General features: G+C 49.0%; 1 protein-coding gene and 2 gene segments (V, D, J or C); all 3 read right to left on the reverse strand.

The window, feature by feature from the left end:
* Positions 1–5,287: 5,287 nt before the first annotated feature.
* On the reverse strand, positions 5,288–10,674 carry LOC103669101. The segment is given in 3 exon segments: positions 5,288–6,776; positions 9,677–10,498; positions 10,611–10,674. Coding segments are annotated over 2 exon segments (570 nt in total).
* A 2,881-nt stretch (positions 10,675–13,555) lies between these two features.
* On the reverse strand, positions 13,556–14,208 carry LOC121105886. The segment is given in 2 exon segments: positions 13,556–13,932; positions 14,049–14,208. Coding segments are annotated over 2 exon segments (426 nt in total).
* A 5,529-nt stretch (positions 14,209–19,737) lies between these two features.
* On the reverse strand, positions 19,738–21,558 carry LOC121105921. The gene is made up of 2 exons (XM_040644588.1): positions 20,678–21,558; positions 19,738–20,579 (listed from the first exon to the last, which is right to left on the reverse strand). Exons 1-2 carry the CDS (start codon positions 20,724–20,726, stop codon positions 19,798–19,800), a joined length of 831 nt encoding a protein of 276 aa, XP_040500522.1. The 5' UTR covers positions 20,727–21,558; the 3' UTR covers positions 19,738–19,797.
* Between the last annotated feature and the right edge of the window lie 890 nt (positions 21,559–22,448).

Raw genomic sequence — 22,448 nt, forward strand, 5'->3', positions numbered from 1 at the left:
ATATGTAACTCATTAAAACCTTTTATAACAGCAGCTGATATGTCTTACGGCGTTTCTGATGGTAGATAAGGAGAAACTTCTACACAAATACATAGAAATATAAACCATCAGCATACGTCACACTAAGAAAATATCTTTCTCTCCTTTAAGGAATGCCTGGCATTTAAAAAATTCAATTAGATAACATTTCTGCATTGCCAATCAATTCTTAATTCTAATTATAAATATAAACCTTACAAATATGTAAGACTGCTTCACATGTGCCTGAGACCCTATGATAAATAGCCGTTCTATTTCAGACAAGAGGAGCCCAGCTGATATTAAGATTGGCTTCTGGATACTACTAACATTGCAAACTAGCATCATTTACTGTCTTTTTCCCCAGGGGAACCTTATGAGGCAAGAAGCAAATATGAATACTAGAGACCAACCAAAAACCAAGAGAATATTCTGGAAGGACTGAAGCCATTTTGGGTTGGACTCCAAAGGAAAGATAACCAACGGGTCAATAGATAACCCCAGAATGTGAGTTATTGAACCGTATGAACCAAGTTTAAAACAAGCATGACAAATAATGAAGATTAAACAAGAAGGTGAAAGATGTCTAGCACATGAGAATGCATAGGACCAGTTTATTGACGATCTTAACAGTAACATACCTAGCATATTTTACATTGACATTTCCAAGTGTTTTATTATGGGGAAGAATGCTCATGTCATCTGAAGATAAGATAAATAAGAGAAGCCAAAGCCTCCTATAAACATGAAGAGTTTTTGTCCGGTAGGAGCTAATATAATTATGATTTTCCTAAAATAATGACTTATTCTCAGAGGCTTCCCCCACCCCCTTATTTTCATAAAAACCAGACTTCAGCTAATAAATTTATAAACCAGATAAGACTTGGGAAATTCTCTCTTCTGTAAAAACGAGGTGGAATTTTCTAGAGCTTTCAAAGCTGTGAAAATCCAAAGCCCTCCCTAAGATTTCTTTTTTTTTTCTGATTATCTATTTATTTATTTATTTATTTAAATTCAAGTTACTTAACATATAGTGTAGTATTGGTTTCAGTCTCCCTAAGATTTCTGACCGCTCTCATGGACAGTTGTTTTCTTCTGGTCTTCTCTAACCCTGCCACCTCACCTGCCCATGAAGCCTTGTTCATTCCTTCAACAAAATCATGCACATCGATAATTGGAGAATTTAGTAGCATGTCCTGAAGATTTGTGACGTGGTACAAAGGAGTAGAAAGGTGCGGAAGGTGGACCTTTACCCTTTCTCTCCCATCCTTATCACGATGGCCCCTTCCAAGACCTTCCAGGTCTCAAGTTCGATGCCTGCCCTTTTCCTTCCATTTCCAGCATTTACACCAAAATATTCCCATCAAAAATGTTCTCCTCCCTAAGAAATCGGGTGGGAGCTATGAAGACACTAAAATCTTAGTTTTCCTACATTCAAACTTACGGTTAACCTGTCCTTCTTTCTTGAGTGGAACTCATCTTTATTCAAAGATAGTCTTTTCTAAGTTTTCATTTACACTCTCCTTTATTTTTACTGTTGTGATTAAACGTATGCAACATAAAACTTACCACCTTCAAGTCTACGGTGCAGTGGCTTTCACTACATTCACATTCTGGAGCCGCCATCCCCGCCATCCCTCTCTAGAACTCTTCATCTTCCCATCTGAAACTCCGTATCCATTAAACACCAACTCCCACCCCTCCCTCACCCCAGCCCAAGAACCCTCCCCCTACCCACCAGACTATTTTCTGTGCCACTTTATATTCCCCTCAGCAGTGCGAAAGGAGTCCCATCTTTATCACCTCATCAACACTTGCTCTTCTCTGTTCTGTTCTCCCCTTCAGTGTTATTCATGCTACTGGGTATGATGTTCTTGAATTTTTGAAATGAATGGGAATGCATAGTGAGGTCCTCTTTTATTTTTACTGTTGGTGCTATTTTAAAAGTACTACTTTTCTAATCTCAAGTCTCAAGTCAACACTGGTCTCCAAAATGTTGGCAAGTAGTCTTCATCTACAAAATCTACTCATTGAGGAACCACTGTACTTGAAGATGAGACAGTGTTTCCTCCCACAGACTGGACATTAGAAAAAGAACATTCTAGGCTTGGCATCAGTAGAGGCTGTAAGTAAGGATCAGGTGAGTCGAATTGTGCCTTGGAGACAAGACTTTATGAAGTGAGCTCAAAGCACGTGCTAACCCCTGACAACCTGATGGCTTACCTGGGGAGAGGTTCCACAAGGAGTAAACAGCCCCAACTGAAATTCAACAAGGGGCTTGGTTCACATTCGCAGCTGGTGGGTGAGAGGGGGCCAGGAAGGCCTCCTGGGCTTCCTTCTGGTTAGGGCAGAGGCCTTATGAGCAAGAGGCCACCTGTTCTTTCTGAGCTGAGTGGCTATGGCCATGCAGTCCTGTGGAATCACAGACTGGCACAGAAGTACAGAGAGGTCTGGTTGGCGATGGTCAACTTCAGAGTCAAGGGGAAATTCTCTGTATGTTTTTGAGATACGTACACTTCGAGGACAACTCTTTTGGTCATAAGTTCAGTACTATCTAACGAATGAATTAGAGTTGGGGTTCAGTCCGTGGTCTTGTTGATAGCAGTACTTTGCAAAATGGTTTGTTTTCTAAGAACATTCAAAGATCAGCTGCTTTTCCATTTCTATGGTAGTGATCTTGATATCTGAGCTTCCGTGGGTTCCATCAGAGAAGGATATATAAGCTAAAGTAGATACAGGGAAACAACAGTTGTCCTAATGAAGGAATGCCCAGGATCTGGAATTGAAAGTCCCATGTCAGGAGTTTCCTTCTGTTTCCTGGATTCATCTGCTCCAAAGAGACAAAAAGCCACAAAACCAAATACCTGCTAGCCTTGGCAGGTCAGGGAGTGAGGGAATATCCCCCAGCTGAATGCCCTGGTGTTCTTAGGGAAGAGCTGGTAATCTGAGCCTCTTTGCCAGCCAATAGCCAGGTCTTCCTGGGATGCCAAACTTCCTACAGGTTTTTAAAGCCCAGGATCCCCTCTTATTTGTCTCAACATCAGTCATTCTTCCTTTTTTCCTTTTTTCTACAGGAGGGCATTGTTCGGTGGAACTGGGTCCGGGGAATAGGCTCACACCCTAGTTTCTCTGATCTTTCTTTGAGGGTAATACTCCTCTGTCTGGGCTTCCCCTGGAATCCAGTAGGCTCCTTCAAACTCGCTATCTACTTTTCTTTACAGTTTTGAGGGACTTCCCACCTCCTGCAGAAAGCCATATTAGTATTCAAAAGAGAAACAAGACCAAAATGGAGTCATTTATCCCCAAACGGCAAACCAAGACATAACTAAAGTCTTAACCTCTCCCAGGAATGTGCCCATTAACAGTCTCTGAAACATCCTGATCCCCAAGAGGGAGTCATCTGCGTGATAAAAACCCTGTCTTCCCTTGACCCCCAAAGAAGGTGTCCTGTCTTCTGCCCATATTTTAATTAAATTATTTGTTTTTTTGGTGTTGAGTTGCTTAAGTTCTTTATATATTTTGGATACTAACCCTTTACCAGGTGTGTCGTTTGCAAATATCCTCTTTCATTCAAGAGGTTGCCTTTTAGGGGCACCCGGGTGGCTCAGTCGTTCTGCCTTCAGCTCAGGGTGTGATCCCAGGGTCCTGGGATCAAGCCCCACATCCGGCTCCCTGCTCAGCGGGAAGCCTGCTTCTCCCTCTCACACTCTTCTTGCTTGTGTTCCCTCTCTAGCTGCCTCTCTCTCTGTCAAATAAATAAATAAAATATTAAAAAAAAAAAAGGAGGTTGCCTTTTCGTTTCTTGGTTTGGTTGTTTCCTTTGCTGTGCAGAACGCTAACATTAATTCAAAGGGATACGTGCACCCCTGTGATTATCACAGCATTATTTACAATAGCAAAAATATGGAAGCAGCCCATTGACTGATGAATGGATAAAGAATAAATGATACATATATATATATGAAAAATATTACTCAGCCATAAAGATTTATTTATTGATTTATTTGAGAGTGAGAGAGAGAGCGCACATGAGCGGGGGAGAGGAGCAGAGGGAGAGGGAGAAGCAGACGCCCCACTGAACAGGGAGCCCAAAGTGGGGCTCAATCTCAGGATCCTGAGCCAAAGGCAGACACTTAACAGACTGAGCCCCTCAGGCGCCCCAAACTCAGCCATAAAACAGAATGAAATCTTGCCATTTGCAACAACATGCGTGGATCGAGTGTGACGTCAAGCAAAATAAGCCAGTCAGAGAAAGACAAATGCCGTATGATCTCACTCATATGTGGAATTTAAGAAACAAAACAAACTCGCAAAGGGGAGAAAAGAGAGAGAGAGAAAGACAAAGCAAGAAACAGACTCTTAACTCTAGAGAGCAAATAGATGGTTACCGGTGGGGAGGTGGGTGGGGGGATGGATGACACAGGAGATGGAATGAAGAGGCCACTTATCTTGACAAGCACCGAGAAATGGATGGAACTGTTGAATCATTATATTCTGCACATGAAACGAATATAACACTACGTTAACTACGCTGGAATTAAAATAAAAAAAAACAAAGAAAGGGGCTCTGGACAGATACTGCTTTCCTGTCTTTTGCTGGTAACTTCCTCGCCCCACGCTTCCTTCTGTCACAGCCTCGCATTTTGGACAACTCCTTGGAGCTTGTCTACTAGCTAGACGGGTGTTGCACCATTCCTGAATAAAGCCAATTAGATCTTCAAATTCACTTGGCTGATTTTGTTTTTTTAACACTAGTATTCTCGTAGTGGCCTAAGATCAGTAATCAGTTTGCCTGATGCAATTACAAAGGCTTTCTACCCCCTCTCCCTGTAAACCCTAGCTCTTTCTATCCCTTCCTGCAGCCTCTGTGTCTCACTGGAACCCCAATGCCTCCTCTTAGTAAACTGGAAGTGTTTACATGGTCAGCTGTTACAAGAAAGTTTCCAGGAATTCCTTGGGTATCTTATCCTCATCGTCCCTGGAGCCCTCCATGGTTCCTGTGTGGTACTGCCCAGCTGAGTACAATACTGGCCCCAACTCCTTTGAACCGCCATATTGACTTCCCTGCCCCACAGTCTACTTTTTTTCCCAGCACAAGCGAGTGAAGCAACTGGAACTCATGTTTCCTACGAGAAGGCTAAAGGGTGTCGCCATGTGGGAAAACAGTGTGGCGGCGCTGTTTACAAAGTGAGATGAGCATTTACCGTCCAACCCAGCAATCCCATGACTATTTACCCAAGAGAAATAAAAGTGTATGTCCACACCAAAGTCTTGTACCAGAATGCTGCTTCTTGCAGTTCTATTCATAATAACCCGAATCTAGAAACAAGCTAGTGTCCATCAACATGTAAACAGATATACAAATTGTGGTAGAGTCACCGCCCCTCCAAAATACGACCAATAAAAAAAAGAGCAAATTACGAATACACATCATAGTAAGGCTGACTAACAAGAGCATATGGTAGGTGAAAGATGCGGGTCACAAAAAACTGTATGAGTCCATTCACATGGAATTCAAGAGCAAGCAAATCTAATCTCTGATGATAGACATCAGAGCATTGATTACCCAGGGGGATGGGTATTGACTGGAAGGGGGCTTAACACCAGAAGGTAATGACCTGTGTCTTGACTGGGGTGGTGTTGCTAGTTTTTCCATCTGGCAGAAGGTATGTAATTTACATTTAATATTATGCATTTCACTTCATGTAATTAAAAAATGCATCCCACCATCCAGAGTCAACAACATTACTATTTTTGTATCCATCCAGACAGAATTCTTTCTAAAATTCTTATGAAATATACATGTTATCGGATATTCACAGAGCTCCCTAAATCGACCTTTCAAAAGAAGATCAAATATTTGTGGATATAAGAAAGGTACTAATTCTGGGCCTTAACATATGAACAGTAAAGTGCAGCCTTGCACCATGGCTTGATTCCCTACATGTCCCTAGGGAGGCCCAGAGTTGTCTATCGTTCTGGAATCATCCTCCACCTGAGGCTGAACCCAGCCAGGGTGGACTCCCGGAGATTCCCATCTGCTGGGTTGCACCAGGGACCTGTATTTCCTCCCAGCCACCAGGACAGTGGGCTTCGCCTGCTGTTTCCAGGGGTCGGGACTGGGGGAGCAAGGGGCTGCTCGCCACAATATACCACCCGGGTGCCCCGTTCTCTGCTTCTGCAACCGCTGGTTCAGGGCGTGCTCACCGGTGCCCGTGTGCTCAGCCCTTAGTGGTTCCTCGGGGACGAAGGGACGGTGTTCTCAGGGCCGTCCTTGTAGGGAGACCCCCAGCAAATCCCCCCTGGGCCATCATGGCCACTGCTCCGACAACCATTTCTCTTGTTGCCCTCCTACAGCTCTTTCCCCAAGATTGAATCCTCTTCCTGCTCAGGCCTCTGAGATGAGTCCTAGGGACGAGACGCAGGCTGGGTAAACATATGGCCCACTTTACGTCCGTTCAAGTATAACAGCACCCTTTCACTCCCTAAGGGCTCCCTTTTGGGTGATAAATCATGGTCACCGTAAAAATAGGAGAATGTACAACTTCTCCGTAGTTTGCAACTTCTCTCCATGGTGTTTCTGTCTCAGCAGCCCCAGCACACCCTTTCTGGAGGACTCCGCCACTTCCCGGCATGAAGGAGAGTTCTCGGATTATGGCTGACTCCTGACGAGGGAAGTCTGACCCTGGGACTGATTCTTCCTCTGACACCCGTCAGAGGTCTAACCATCCTTTCGATACCTTGGGGTGGGATATCGCCTGTTCAAAGAAAAAATGAATGAATTAGTAAATGGATGAACAAGTAGGTGTATAACCAATATGATATGCTCAACTAGCCTCGAACACTAATACTAATTTATCTTTCTAATTGAACACTTGGAAGTCTACCTGCCTTATTCATAGGAAATATACTATCTCCCCCATAGAGTGCTCCCTACATCATCCTTCAGCTGATCGTTCAAGAACCCTTGGGTCTTAGCTCCTGAAAAGTCAGTCCTTTACAGGTTCCTCTGTAGCCTCGTCTGGTCACTCACTTGGCCATACTGTCCCATCCTTGGGGGCCACAGCCACATTCCGTGATGTCTGACAATGTTTCCCCCATACCACAGCTCCTGTGCAACATTTCCTATCCTGCAAATGAAAGTTAATTTCCAAGAAGCCTGGGTGGCTCAGTCGGTTCAGCATCAGACTCTTGATCTCAGCTCAGGTCTTTGTGGTTTTTTTAGAAGATTTTGTTTATTTATTTGGGAGAGAGAATCTCAAGCAAGCACATTCCCTGCTGAGCGGGGAGCCTGATGTGGGGCTTGATCTCACAACCCCAAGATCACAACCTGAGCTGAATCAAGAGTTGGACTGGGCCACCAAGCCTCCCTCAGCTCAGGCTTGGTCTCAGGGTTGTGAGTTCAAGCCCCATGCTGGGCTCCATGCTGCGAGTGGAGCCTACTTAAAAAAAAAAAAAAAAAGTTAACTTCTGACGTCTGCTCCTGGGAAGCTGCTGCAGCCCCGTCCCCTTGGGCAGGAAGGCTGCTGAAAGCCTGGGAGCAGAGAAGCCTCGAATTTGTGCAAGGGCGGGAAGCAGCTCTGCAAGGCTGAGGCTGAGTCCCCCAGGAGCGCAGCCTGGGGCTTCAGAGGGGCTACCGTCTGTGACACAGGCATCTCAGCTGAACGGATTCTTCAAAAAATCTGCCTTCTCTGAGCGAACCTTGTTGTGGATGGAAATCAGTAACTCCACTCCCCTTTCTGGGGATTGTCGATACCAGAAGAAGTACAAATGACCAGAAAAGGGGGTCACACCTCAGAGCCACGCTCCGTCCCATCACTCTGATATAGTGGCTAGGGCTTTGGCTGACTCCTGGTTCCATGTATCCTATGGAAGGAGACAGAGGCCAGAAAGAGAATAAGGCAGAAGTTCAGAACTGGCCTTAGATAAAGGGGCTGGGATAGGAATGTCCCCACACTCTCAGGGCTCATCTGCTCCCAGGAGACCAAGGCTCACCCAGCAGAAGAGCCTGCTGTCCGTGGCAGGCCTTCTCCCCGTGGGGCATCTGGTCATTAGTAGTCCAGGGAGGTGACCCTGTGATGTCACAGTCTTGGGTGGCACCCACAGATTCAGGAGCACCCCCACAGGAGGGAGCAGAAAGTCTTAGTACCCCCATAGACAACTGATGCCTCAAGGTTCAGCCCCTTGGGTGCCCTGGAGCAGGCAGGCCCACAGGCCCCGAGCGAAATACTGCGGCTGCAGAAGGATCCTTGGAGAAGAAGGGCTTCAATCCAGCAAGGCCGGGGATGAAGCCCCGAGCAGACTGGCAGGACCCGTGCTCCTCCCACACAGCCCATGAGAGCTACAGTCTGGAGGCACTGACTCTGTGACCCCCAGTTCTGAGCCTGATGATTTGATGCAGGGAATAAAGAGACCAAAGGAAGAAATAAGCCTACAAATGTCAGTGTGGAGAGCAGACCGCATGAGGAGTGCAGATCTGAAGTCTGACGGGACATTTCAGTGCAAGGGAAGGGGGGTGGACAAGAATGTAAGCACCCAACCCAGTGTCCCCTGGCCCTGAACGGGTGGAAGTGGAGGCCCGCTTGCTGCCTGTGTGGCTTAGGGCAGCCGTCTGTGCAGATCTGGAGCTTGGATCAGCGCTGGGGCTCCAGGGCTAGCCTTGAATGGGAAAGAGAGAAATCGGAGAAAGACAGCTGGATTATGGAAGAGAGGAACTGGTGAGGACACACACAACTGTCTCAAGCCCATTTCCCAGGCTTGGTCTCCTACTGCCCGGGAGCCGGCTTGGGCCCCGGGGCCTGGCCTGGAGGTCCCTTCTCTGATTCCCCAAAGCTCAGAGCTCAGCTGGTGTGGCGACAGCCCCGAGGGGCAGGGGCTCCCTGGTTCCTGAGGAGAGAGGCTCCGAAACCATGGGTCTGTAGTCTGGAGCGACACACCCCCTCGGGGGGCCCCTCTGCTTACTGTCTGGTTCTGCAGGGTGCGACTTGTGGGGACACGGTGTTTGTTTATGGGAGCCCTGGGAAACCTTAAACCAAAAGACCCACACTTCACAGCAGCCTAGGTTGATTTCACGATAGAACAGGCATGGAAAGAGTGCTGAATCCAGATGTGTTCATCATTCCACCACTTGACAGGGAAGAGTCACACTTGGGTAAGAGAAACCCCACACTCTGAAGATGGGCCTAGATTGGAGGGTTCCCCATGAATTGCATTGGCAGATGGTATTATGGTCTGAAACTTTACTCATGTCCCCACAGTCCGCGGAGCGCCCCCTACAGGAGAGAGGGGGAGTCTTTGTGTCAGTGCAGGCATGGGACACCCCAGGACACAGGGCTCTGTTCTGTCTTGGGGGCTGAGGGCCTGTGCAGGATGGAGGGCCTTTGCAAGGGGCAATGCCAGAAAGTTTGGGCTTCAGCACGGACAGCCCTGAGGATACAGTCCTGCTCTGAAATGGCAGGGGGCCAGCCCCTCTGACTGCCTGTTGTGAGCAATAATCCAGGGGCAGGGGACTCTGTGGCTGATGACTGAGGACCTGAAGACCTGAAGAGTAAGGATTAAAGGGACAGAAAGGAAAACAATCAGGCCTGAAATTGTCAAAGGCTGAGAGGAAGACAAGTCAGCGCGGAGCCGAGTCCCCGCAGGTGCAGCCCACACTGACCTGGAGAACAGTGATCCACACCTGATGCGGAATATCGTCCTCAGTGTCGGAGCTGACGGAGCCACGTGGAGACGGAGGGAGGTGTTCTGGAAAAGGGCTGAGCCTGTTTGGAGCAGGGACTGGGGCTGAGATGCAGGGTCTCACCTGGCTGGAAGGAAAAGTCAGAGGAAGGCACCTGTTGCGGGGGCGTGGCAGCCCTGCTGTGGTCAGAGAGGAACGCGGACCGTGAAAGTTTCCCCAGGGCCACCTGCAGACCGGACGCTGCTGGGAAGCATGACGTTGGACCGTCTCTGGCCCGCGTTCAGCGCAGGCACAGTGTGGACCGAGGCAGAGCCAGGCCCCAGGCCGTGGGGTTTCCCGCTGGGCGCTCAGCTCTGGGCATCCAGGGAGCGGACTGGCAGCAGGAGGCTCTGGGGTCTCTGTCTGGGGTCTTCCGGGAAATGCTGAGCTGAGCCTTTGTGCCCCTGGCTTCCTGGCTCCACCCAGGAGGTTTGTGCAGAGGGAGACGTGGCGCGTGCGGGGCTGTGTCCCTGCTGCTGGCACAGAGATACGTGGCAGAGTCCTCCCGCTGCACAGCGCCCATGTGGAGGTCCAGCTGGGAGGTGTCTGGGCGCCACAAGGAGAAGCGACTAGAGTCCGTCTCATTTCTAGCGATATTTTTATAGTTGTAGGCAAACATGAGCTTCGGCGCGTTCTGAGCACTCTGTTTATACCAGTACATAGCATTATGTCCCAGATGTTGTTTGCACTTCAGGGTCACGTTCCTCCCCATCGCCGTTACCAGGTGTTTTGGAATCTGGGTAACTCCAGTGTCCATGGAGCCTGTTGAAAGAAAGGGACAAAATCAGACACAGCCCAGGAAGAAGAGTGTTGCTGCAGCCCCAGAGACGTGGCTTGGGGTCCAGGGGCAGCCCCCCCGGAACTCGAGACTCACCTGCTCCCAGGAGACAGAGAGCCACACAGCAGAGCAGCCAGCAGCCCATGGTGGGGTCAGGGCCCAGGTGGATAGCATGGAAGTAGGGTGTCCTGGGGGAGGGGGCTGGGCTCTAGTCTCCTGGGCGTTGGTTGGTGGTTTGCCTGTGATGTCACTGTCCCTGCAGGTTTCCCCAGTCACAGCCCATGTTTCTTCCTCCCCTTTCACACCTTAAATAGACTCTGCTAGAAGGTGGATTCCCATTGCCTGAGCTGAGCTTATCCTGACAGTTGCTCTCCTGCTCTCAGCTGCTGTCCTCATTGTGTAGACTCTCTCTCTACCCCATCCTTCCAAGACCCCGCTCAGTGACAAAGCACTTCTGCTCCCAGGGATCCCCTTCTTCCTGGCACAGTCCTGCAGACATCACTCAACAGGTGTTTCCCCGGGTGTCTAAGGTCCATGAAGCGCTTTTGCCAGGCTCTGTGGACGAGGGAAATTGGAGGGTCCTGCTTTCATTTGGGGTCAGTGCCCACCGTTACAAAGGCAGGACTGTGATGCCAGCCTGGATCCGGGCACTGGCAAGGGTGGCCGAGGGGACAAGGGTCAGCCATCCTCAGCCCCAGTACTGAAGGTACAGTGCTCAGCTGGGCTCAGAGCAAACGGGATACTCAAGGACCACACAAGGCATCCCGGGCAGTACAAGGGGAAATCAATTTGAGAATGATTTTAGTTTAGTATCTTTGAGGTATCTGCACCTGCTGCTCCCAACTGACATAAGGTTGGAGCCCCAATGCCCTGCTTCCCCCTCAGCCCTTCCCACTATTTACACCCATCCCCCAATCCAGCCCTGGTGTTCAATAGAGCCACAGCGCCCTCTATTGGCCAGAGCTGCACATTTCCCGGATGCCTGGCTTCTAACCAGCCCAGGGGCCCAATGCAGAGTTTGTCTATCCCTCATTCACCAGAGAGCGGGGGGCTCCGCATGGTGATGGGTACAAGATCCAGGCTCCTGTGAAGAAAAAGGAAGCATCTGAAACAACACAGAGAGTTGGCAACATTGCCCTTCATCCACACACATAGGACATTCAAACTCTACTCATTCTTCTAATATAATAAAGTTTATCAGGTTTTTAGTGTGTCCCACAAAACAAAAAATGTAAGGGTATACAGGTTAGAAATAAGAAAAGGAGTTGGATAATCTCCTCCTGAACAGGTGAGGCACACGACGGAACTCTGAGTCACTGCAGTTGGACGGATCCCATTCTTAGAGTTAAAGCTAAGAACCTAAACTTAACCCTAGTGGAAAGCCTACGCTGGTACTATTGTATTTATTCCACTGTGCACCCACTGCAGCGAGAAGACAGGGATTAGCACTTCTCCATTGAAAGAGCAAAAACACGAATAAATGAAATTTTATTGCGTTGTTTGGCTCCCAATGAGTAAAATTCCAAGGATTTCAAACAACCATATAATTTCAATTGAAATCTTGAACAACATGCAGAAGTGAAAGGCTCGGTCGTCCTGCGAACAGTTGCTAACATGGGCCTTTCCCAAGGCAGGTGGTGGGTGAAAAGTGAGTTGAATCATCTGAATTAGGGTCGTGCCTGCGAAGGAAAATGATGTAAGCACAATCTGAATCGCAAGAAGAAACCGTAAAGAGTGAGAATGGTAAATATGTAGGGAAGTTCTGATAAACATTGTCTCTATCAATAGTAATAGCAAATGATGCTTGAGGACCCAAGACAGCTTGGATGTGGGGCACAGAGTACTGAAGAGGAACCCTACGAAAGAGTGTAAGGGAATCCTCTTTCTTCTTGGCTATTTCCTGACCTGCATGACAGCGTGGGAGTCCAGAAAGCTGAGCAGAGCACTGGGGCTAGTAGGCTGGACCACTGAGCAGAGTTCAGAAGACTCTGGCATTGAGACCCAGTTAGGATGAGAGACGTTGATGAATGTGCTGTGATTCCCCATGAAGACTTCAAAAAGGCCATGCACTAGTAATAAGGACCACATGCCAGGGCTCCCTAACAGGGAGGGCAAAACTGAAATAGATTCTAGCAAATTGAAGAACAAAACTGTTTTTCAGAAGAGCATCAGGAATCCAGAGCTTCTACTCTCTATCGTGCACAATGCCCCACACAAAACTTTCATAACCTTCCCCGAAGAACATCATAGAAGTCTCCTAATTGTACATCCATCCCCAAACTCTCTCTTTCTGATCCATGCTGCTACCGGTGTTCTTGTACCAAATACAGATTTGTTCCTGTTATCTCGCTTCAGGCAGGACCAACGACTAGCTGCTGCCTAGAGATTTCTATCCCAGGGTCCTTTCAATGTGTCTAATACCCTCCATCATCTGGGTACTGCCTGCACTGCAGGAATCTTCAGGATGCCCCTCTCTCAGCACTGGGAGTGGATCTGGTCCTCCTTCTGGAAGGGAGGGAGTCAGCAGTGCTCAAGCCTGCCCTGACTGGTGCTCGTCCCCAACCCTTTCTTTCTAGTTCACCTGTTGCCATGAACTTTCATGTTTCTCCAGCTATGTTTCTATCCAGTGAACTCACTGATAATCTGAATTTCCTTAGGGTCTTTGACTCTATTATCTTCACTTCATTTTCGTCTAGGCTTTTGCTCTTTGAACATTTTTAGTGAATCGTGTGTTTTCAGTACAATGTTGTTAGGATAAGCAGCAATATGGGCAGCAGAGAAATTCAAGGCCTGGCTCCCTCCATCAGTTAAGAGCTTCAGTGCCTGGACAAGGTCCTTTGTGTTTGTCAAACCCTGAGCACGTCAGGGAATTGATGGGCAATCCTGGCACGTCAGTGAATTCTTGCTGCAGCTGATGAGGAGAATTCTGCCGCACTTGTGTGAGTAGAACTGTCCTACTGCCCCGTCGGGAGATGTTGGCAGCCTGGAGTGCAGACCGGAAACTCCAGGCGGGGTTCTCACGGGGTGAAGGGGCCTCAGGGTCAAGCGAACCCGTGGCCCCCACAGCTTCCGGGCTGGGCCCGGGGTTTGTGCACAGGGAGGTAATGACTTTGCAGGGCTGTGTCTCGGCTGCTGGCACAGAGATACACAGCAGAGTCACCTGTCTCCAGGGAGTCGACGTGAAGGTTTAAACGTGTTTTGTCAGGAGTTTCAGGTAAGAAACGTCTTGGAACTGTGTCATTTAGAAGCTGTTCCTTATTGTCGTAGATAAACATGATCTTCGGCCCGTTCTCAGAGTCCTGCTTATACCAGTACATGGTATCGTGACCCAGCCTTTGCTCACATTTTAGGTACTTCTTATCTCCCGTCTGTGCGATGAGGTATTTCGGAGTCTGGACAACTGCAGTGTCCAGGGGGGCTGAGAGGGAAAGGAGCAGAATTCAGAGGAGTCCCAGGAGGCGGACTGTGGCTGGGTACTTGATGAACAGGCTTAGAGACTCCAAGTGGCCTCACAGCCCTGGACTGGGCACTCACCTGCTCCCAGGAGGCAGAGGGCCACCCAGCCGAGGAGCCTGGAGCCCATGGTGGAGACAGGCTCAGTGCTAGCCAAGGGTTCTGGTCCTCAGTGGTGAGAACTAGGCTGTGGTTCTCCGCCTCCCCGACAGGAGCCCTGCCTGTGACGTCACAGCCTAGAATGACTTCCCCACACTTGGCTCTCCGTGTATTTCAGGGCCTGTACTTGTTCCTTTCAAGACATTTTCCTTTCTCCTCTTTTCCAAGGAGTGGAATTTCTGGGGATAGTTTGGATGGGGCAGCATGTTTCTTCAAAGATGTTTGTCTCCCTCCCTGCATTTTCCCTGCCCCAGATCTGGCCAGGTCCTCCCTGCCTCCCTGTTTTGGCTCCACTCTCCGGGTTGGGCTACTTTGTCTTCTCTGGATCATTTCCTTCTTCTTCACAGTAATGCAGGGTGATCCCACTCAAGTCTTGCCCCCTGGAATGTCTGATATATGCTTATCAGCCCCCCCCGAAGCACTTCAGTTGTGGGCAAGGGACCCAGGGTGAGGTCTGGCCCAAGCGCAGCCAGAGAACATTTGAAATGATGAAGGAATGTTGGGAGCAGCTCTGTTGGCGATTCTCCTTGAGGGGGAATACACTGCAGCCCTGTTCCAGGTGAGGGTCTGTCTGTCAGATTGGCTGACTCCTCTCTGGGAGTGAGAAGTTGGTAGGAGCAAAGCAGTTGGAAATCTGGAGGGATGATTTTACTGTCCTTGACCTGTCTACAGGTCACCTTCTCTATTGGTACAAAATTTACAACTAAAATCTTAGCCTCAGTCTTCTCAACCTCGGAGATATCGCCATATTGGACTGGATAATTCTGTGTTGTGGGGGCAGTCTAGCAGCTTCCCTGGTCTCTATCCCTCTATCCACTACACACAGTAGACTCCCCCCACCCCAGCTGGGACAACAGTATGTCTCCACATTCCCCCAATTGTCCCTGATGATTACACCCTGTCCCCTGTATTCATTTCAACAATCCCCCAGCCCCCAGGACCCCCCATTCAGGGATTCTGGAAGCACCACAGCTCCTCCTAGTGGTCACAGAGCACTGCGCGGCTCTCTGTGCCCTCCTGGGCCAGGCTGTAGCACTTAGTAAACCCAAGTCAGTAAGAGCTGGGGAGCAGAGCAGGAACCCCTGACTGTGGCAGAGACAGTTCGTGTGTGGACACATACACACACACACACACACACACAACACACTGTGTGGCAACACTAACTGTCAGCTACTGGTCACACGTCTTTAAAGGCAGGTGTTTCCTTTTTCCTTTTTTTTTTTTTTGAATTGAACCCGGATGGAGCACTAGAAACCACAGTGACCCAAACAGAAACAACCGCCATCCTTCCCGGAGGTTTAGCAAGGTTTGCTTGTTCGCAGTCATTGAAGGGCGACTGAGTGCAAAGCACAAGCAAGACAATATTCTCACCCTCATGATGCTTATATTCTGATAGGAGAGCAAGAAATTCTCCGACTACTCTAGACACAGAAAAAGACTTCCATTGGGAAGTTAGGAATATAAGCAGCAGTCACACAGGTGAACACTGTCCTTTATATGACTATTTCCTCATCTGTAAGACAACAATAAATAATTTCCAGTGTCTGCCCACGTTTGAAATTGTATGATGCTAAGCAGAGGCACCCTAGCTACTTGCTGGGTCAGTTGGGCTTCTGCATCCAGTTCCCGACTACCTACCCCATTGTGCCTCACAGCTCACACGTGAAGCTTTGCAAGGAAAGGAAAGCAGGGAGGAAGGAGAAGAGCTCATACTCCAAACACAAAGGATATATCTGAGAAACCACTGTTCCGTGACAGTCACTGCCAGTTTATCAGCAGTAGCTAAGAGCTAAGAAGAAAGAGAAGATTGAGAGGGGGAGAAGCTTGGAGGAGCCCACGTGACCTTGCTGGTCTGGGGAACAGTGTCTGTATTCAGGGACTGCGGATGAGGAGAGGGTCCCAGTGAAGACCCGAGGCGTGGGGCCCAACGTAGGAGCGGGGATTGACTGAAAATGAAGACAAAGGAAGTTTTGGGGAGACAGATGTGTTTCAGAACTGGGTCATGGTGATAGTTGCCCAACGTATCAATTCATTGGAACTCCCTGAGTTGTACACTTGAAATGGGTAAACATCATGTCATGAAAATTACACTTCAGGAAAGTAAAATACTCCAGATGTTTAGGTTGGCTCCTGAATGATCACACAGTAGAAGCAAAGGTCAACAGCCACTCAAACCCTGAGGTTCCCTTCCGTCCAGCTCCCTTATCAGCCAGATTAAGAAGACCCGCCCCTCCCAAGATATCTTAGTGGAAGCAGAAAGGATTCCTCTCTGTAAGAAAATACATCAGCCAGAACTTCACCTTATCTCTACAGTTTTTCATATCCAGTTACTGGCGTCAAACACATACTACCTGTTGTGTGAGGAAACAAGATCACATGGTCAAAACCAAGAAGAAAAAACAGACAGAAGAAACTGACCCCTAATGATTCAGGTGGTGTTTTCAGACACTCACATGAAAATAAGTACTAATATATCCCACAAAGGAAATGACAAAATGGAGAATTTAATAGAGAACTGGAAACCATAGTCAATATTTCAATGGATATTGTAGAGCCAAAATATAAGATACCTACGATTAAGATTTCAATATATGTGTTTAAAAGCAGAACAGATAACAGCTGAAAAGAATAGGTAACGTGGAAGATAAGTCAGATGGGAATATCCAGGCCAAATCATGTACAGAATCAAAAAGGATGGAAAATATGAAATATGTCTATGAATTGGGCCATCATTATGGATGAAGTGGCTGCTCATTAATCTAGAACTTTCTAGCGAGTCTGAAACAAATATGAACTTTACCATTAGTTCTCTTCCCCACTGATTGGGGAGGGTCCCATAGAGCATTGACTCCCTGACACTTCTGGGTTGTGCATGTGTGAGTTTCCAACAGGCCATTCATGGGTCTCAGCCGTGGTCACAGAGTACTTCAGGAAGAAAGCCAGGCACATGGTCCATTTTTCTTTTTAAGAGATTTTTACTTATGTGAGAGAGGCAGAGAGAGAGCACAAGCAGGGGGAGGGTTAGAGGGGAAGCAGACTCCCTGTTGAGCAAGGAGCCTAAGGTGGGCTCAGTGTGGGGCTCAATGTGGGAATCGATCCCAGGAGTCTGGGCTCATGACCTGAGCCAAAGGCAGACACTTTACAAACTCAGCCACCCGGGCATCCCTACATGGTCCATATTTAAGAGAGTTGGGTGAAATAGTTGTGGCTGGAATCAGGGGTGGGGCCAAGAAAACAGGCAGTGATACAAAAGAGGGATTTGATACAGTCCACCCCTTGCTTTGCTTCAAGTCCAAAAAATAAGGTCTTCAAGGTGGTGGCCAGCTGCAATCTGTACAAACACAGCATTAGGGCTACAGGTCAGCTAGGACAGTACCCAAAGCCAAAACTGGTGTTTATTATCTCCCTTCATCACCAATTCTAGTGTTTCTCCAACTTTGCTTAGCGCTTCAGGGGTCTAAGGTGTTTGCCTGATGCAGGGACTCAGGCATTCATCCCATTTGTTCAAATCGTACCACGTCCCAAACAGTATCACCCCAGCTTGACAGGTGTTCTATCTGAGCCAGCCCCTTAGCCAAAGCTTTGCTACGTCCTTTCTTCATTCACTAAGGTCAGATGCTTCTGAGAGACACCGTGTGTGAACAAAAATTTGATCCCATGGTTATATACCCATGATTTCACTTCCTTAGCTATAAAGTGGGGATCCTTTGGTCTGCAAATTTGTGTGGGAACTCACACCAGTAAGACAGTCATTCTCTAACCCTGCAGAGAGTGGTGCTGCCATGGATGTGAGTGAGTATGTGAGTATTTCATGTGTTTGTAGCTGATGGGATCTGCTCACACCTCTTTTCCCTCTTGTTCATTGCTTCACCTCATCCTATCTTCTTAGGAGGAAAACCATTCTTTTGTTTTAAAATCTTCACTCTAAGTTTCCTGCTCCATCTCTTTAAGAATGCTGGGGTCTTACTCAAAACCCGGACAGTGATCAGGCTGCCCCATGTCAGGCTCAGGGTGACAAGTTCATTCCTGCTCTGCTTCTAGATGCTGCTTGATTTTTGTTGCTGAATTCTGATCCTGCCCCCCCCACCCCCAGCTAGGCTCTGCTGATTGGTCTAGTCCTCTGCTGGCCTTGAAGTGGTGTCCCTATATTGGGCCCCATCGTTACTGTTCTCTTAACTCCTTCTCACACGGGTTATTGCATCAGGCATTTACTCGGAAGGACTCATGGACAATTCAGGCCCTGGTGCTGACTGGCTAGTCCTGAAGATTTATGGTTGGAAATCCTCTCTACTCTCATGCAAATACCAAAGCCCTTCTTTTTCAATCATGTCTCCAACTTGTGGGTTAAAATGACTTTTTCTGAGCTACTAAAACAAAACAAAATGAAATCCAAGATGCGAAAGATGGTAAAGAGAAAACCTAGGTCATTTTTGGTCACTCCCTGGCAACAACTCTCCCGTCACTGGAGCCCGCAGACATGCTCTACATCGTCCATAAGAGTCTGCAAACAGTGCCCCGTGACCATGTCTGCCAAAGATATCCTACTTCGGTAATTTAATTTCAGATATTTGTGTCTTTGGGGGCAGCTGAAAACGCAAGTCCAACCAGAGAAGGCTGCTGGGAGCTAGAAAAGAGGCAGAAACATGAAGGCTGTGTGCAGGCTAGAGGTGTCTTTGCAAGGCTGCGTCTGCGCGGCTGGCCCAGAGGTGCACGGCTGAGTCCCCAGCTCTGTGGGCTGGATCCGCAGAGTGCAGAAGGATCCATCAGGCCTTCCAGCTGAGAATCGATCCTTGAACATTTGAGACTTCTCCAAGAGAGTAACCTTGTCGAATAAAATGAGAAACTCCACTTTCCGTCCCAGGGTCTGTCTGTACCAATGTAGGAGTAAGAGACCAGAGATGGGTCACACCTCACCATTACTCCCGTGCCCCTCTCTGTGACCTGGAGGCTGGGAATCTGCCTGAATCCAAGTTCTGTGTGTCCTGTGGGAGGAGAAAGAAGCCAGAGATTGAATAAGGACATGGTTTAGAAGAACCTTGGGCGAATTCAAGATGAGAAATTCCCAAGGACTCGCCTGCTTCCAAGAGACTAAAAATCCCCCAACACAGGAGCCAGGAATCCAGGGCAGGAATGAGTCCTCTGCTAGCTCAGGCCTCTGGTCATCAGAAGCAGGAGGAGAATTCTTAGCCCCCCTGGTTCTTGGTCAGTCTGGCTAAGACTTTAGCCCACTGTCCCTGGAGCGCCCCCTCCAGGAGAGAGGGGGAGCCTTTGTGTTGGTGCAGGCATGGGACTCCCAGGGACACAGGGCTCTGCTCAGCCTTGGGGCCTGATGGCCTGTGCGGGATGGAGGGCCTTTGCAAGGGGCAATGCCAGAAAGTTTGGGGTTCAGCCCGGACAGCCCTGAGGATACAGTCCTGCTCTGAAACGGCAGGGGGCCAGCCCTTCTGACTGCCTGTTCTGAGCAATAATCCAGCTGCAGGGGGCCCCGTGGCTGATCACTCAGGATGTGAAGACCTGAAGAGTAAGGATTAAAACGACAGAAAGGAAAAGAATCAGGCCTGAAATCGTCAAAGGCTGAGAGGAAGAGAATCCAGCGCGGAGCCAAGTCCCGCAGGTGCAGCCCACACTGACCTGGAGAACAGTGATCCACACCTGATGCGGAATATCGTCCTCAGTGGTCGGAGTTCACGGAGCCACGTGGAGACGGAGGGAGGTGTTCTGGAAAAGGGCTGAGCCTGTTTGGAGCAGGGACTGGGGCTGAGATGCAGGGTCTCACCTGGCTGGAAGGAAAAGTCAGAGGAAGGTACCTGTTGTGGGGGCGTGGCAGCCCTGCTGTGGCCAGAGAGGAACTTGGCCCATGAAAGTTTCCCCAGGGCCACCTGCAGACCGGACGCTGCTGGGAAGCATGACGCTGGACCTTCTCTGGCCAGCGTTCAGCGCAGGCACAGTGTGGACCGAGCAGAGCCAGGCCCCAGGCCGTGGGGGTCCGCGCCGAGCGCTCAGCTCTGGGCATCCAGGGAGCTGACAGGCAGCAGGAGGCTCTGGGGTCTCTGTCTGGGGTCCCCCAGGAAATGCTGAGCTGAGCCTTGGTGCCCCTGGCTTCCTGGCTTCCCCCAGGAGGTTTGTGCACAGGGAGACGTGGTGGGTGCGGGGCTGTGTCCTTGCTGCTGGCACAGAGATACGTGGCGGAGTCCTCGCGCTGCAGGGCGCTCACGTGAAGGTCCAGCTGGGAATTGTCTGGGCGCCACAGGGAGAAGCGACTGGAGTCTGTCTCATTTACAGCGAGATCTTGATAGTTGTAGGCAAACATGAGCTTCGGCGCGTTCTGAGCGCTCTGTTTATACCAGTACATAGCATTGTGTCCCAGATGTTGTTTGCACTTCAGGGTCACGTTCCTCTCCATCCCCGTTACCAGGTGTTTTGGTATCTGGGTGACTCCAGTGTCCATGGAGCTTGTGGGAGCAAGAAACCAAACTTAGCCTTAGGAAGCAGTTCCAGGAAAAAAGCTAGAAACTGAAGGCAGAGATGTCCCACCTGTTCCCAGGACTCACCTGCCCCCAGAAGACAGAGGACCACCCAGCAGAGGAGTCTGCAGCCCATGGCAGTCTGACTGGAAGGGACTCGTTGTCCCTCTGCTTAGAATCCTGGCCTCACGCCCTGACCGAGGGTTTGCTGGTGAGGTCACTGGCCCTGTTGGTTCCACAGCTCACATTCCCTCTTTCCCCCTCGCGCCTCTCCGGCATCCCCAGAGCTGGGTTTGGACTGGTGTGGCAGGACTGAATGTATGGGGGCAGGTGCGGAGGAAGAGACCCATCCCCCAGCTGCCTCAGGGAGGTTTCTCAGACACTTGGTTTTTTTTTGTTGTTGTTGTTTTTTTTTTTTTTGCTAGTAGCTTCCTCCCCCACCTGAATGAATAACTGAGTCTTTCCTTCCTCTTTCAACTTGACAGCACCTCCTCTGCTCAGACACACATTCCTTCCCTTTGGGCAGATGTCCCCCCACGCTGGCTCTCATGGAGCCAGGACCATCCCACTCCAGCCTCCTCCTGATTTAACGCAGAGCGGCCACCGTGCTTGGCGTACGGAGCCTTACCCTGGCGCCACCTGTGCCTCCTGGTAAGACACACGAATGTAATGCTAACTGGGTAGGAAGCACCCTCTGTGGGTGCTGACAGGTTACGAGAGAACTCTGCTGCAACCAGTACTCCCAGAGAGCATCTCCCCTATCTGGGGCGCTGAGCCTGACCATGGAGCCAACACATCCACAGGAAGCAGGGGGGCGTAAGAAAAGGTTCTGAGGGACATGAGCCACCGGGGCTGCAGACACAGAGCCATAGGGGCTGGGCAAGCACAACGTGGACTGGATTTTAGCATCCAGGTTGTCCATATACCATCCCCCAAGCCCACCCAGGAGCAAACCCTGATGCATGAGCATTCTCTTCCTTCTTAGCCGCCCCCCCCCCACACTTTCCTCCCTTCTCCCCCCAGACCAGCCTCAGGGATTTCAGTGAAGTCACAGCTCCTCCTAGAGGTCAGAGGAGCACATTACGCCTCTGCGCCATCCACCTGCCGTCCTCTGGAGGGCGTGGAGGGGAGCGTGGAGAGCAGGGCTCCGCTAGTTTGTTCAACAAGAGTTAGTCACCATACAGTACATCCCCGGTGTCCGATGTAAAGTTCGATGATTCATTATTTGCGTGTAACACCGGGGATGTACTGTATGGTGACTAACATAATATAATAAAAAATCATTAAAAAGAAAAGAGTTTGTGAGTAAGGCGATGTTCTCATCCTCAGAATGCTTCTAGACTCATAGGAGTGATAGGATATGTTTTTAGATAACATCTAGTTTGGAGAGTTTTAGTGTATGTTTTCAGAAGGTTAAAATATGATTGGTTTTTATTTGGCTAAATCATTTCATCTACTCACCTTCTCACTTCCTCACCCCAAAACCTGGATCAAGGGAGACTGAAATACTGATCCCTAGCCCTCTGTTTAACTCTAAAACAGCATGAGCCTTTCCGGATAAGCTTCTATCCAGATGTTTACTAGATGGCTGGGCTAGGACATTCCAGTGCCCCCCACCCCCCTTACCACAATAGGTTACACTTTGCAGGTACGTAACGCATACGTGTTGAATGAAGGAATATATGGATGTAATAGAAAATAGTAAGAGACCACACATGAGACTAACTATTACAAAATTGTTTCCAAATGTGGTATGGTTGGCACTGGTATATTTGTACTGGTGGCTTACAGAAATTGAGGGCCTGGTATCAGGATATGAGGCAGAAATGGAAATGATAAAAAATAAATTTTCTCGGCA

The sequence above is a fragment of the Ursus maritimus genome, unplaced genomic scaffold (genome assembly GCF_017311325.1).
Source record: "Ursus maritimus isolate PB19 unplaced genomic scaffold, ASM1731132v1 scaffold_3, whole genome shotgun sequence".
Classification (NCBI taxonomy): Eukaryota; Metazoa; Chordata; class Mammalia; order Carnivora; family Ursidae; genus Ursus; species Ursus maritimus.

Bases quoted from the DNA above. Each gene is read 5' to 3' on its own strand.
- LOC121105921 (XM_040644588.1), bottom strand. From the start codon at position 20,726: ATGGGCTGCAGACTCCTCTGCTGGGTGGTCCTCTGTCTTCTGGGGGCA. The intron at 20,580-20,677 runs GTGAGTCCTGGG...TTGCTCCCACAA, and splicing joins CCTCTGTCTTCTGGGGGCAG to GCTCCATGGACACTGGAGTC.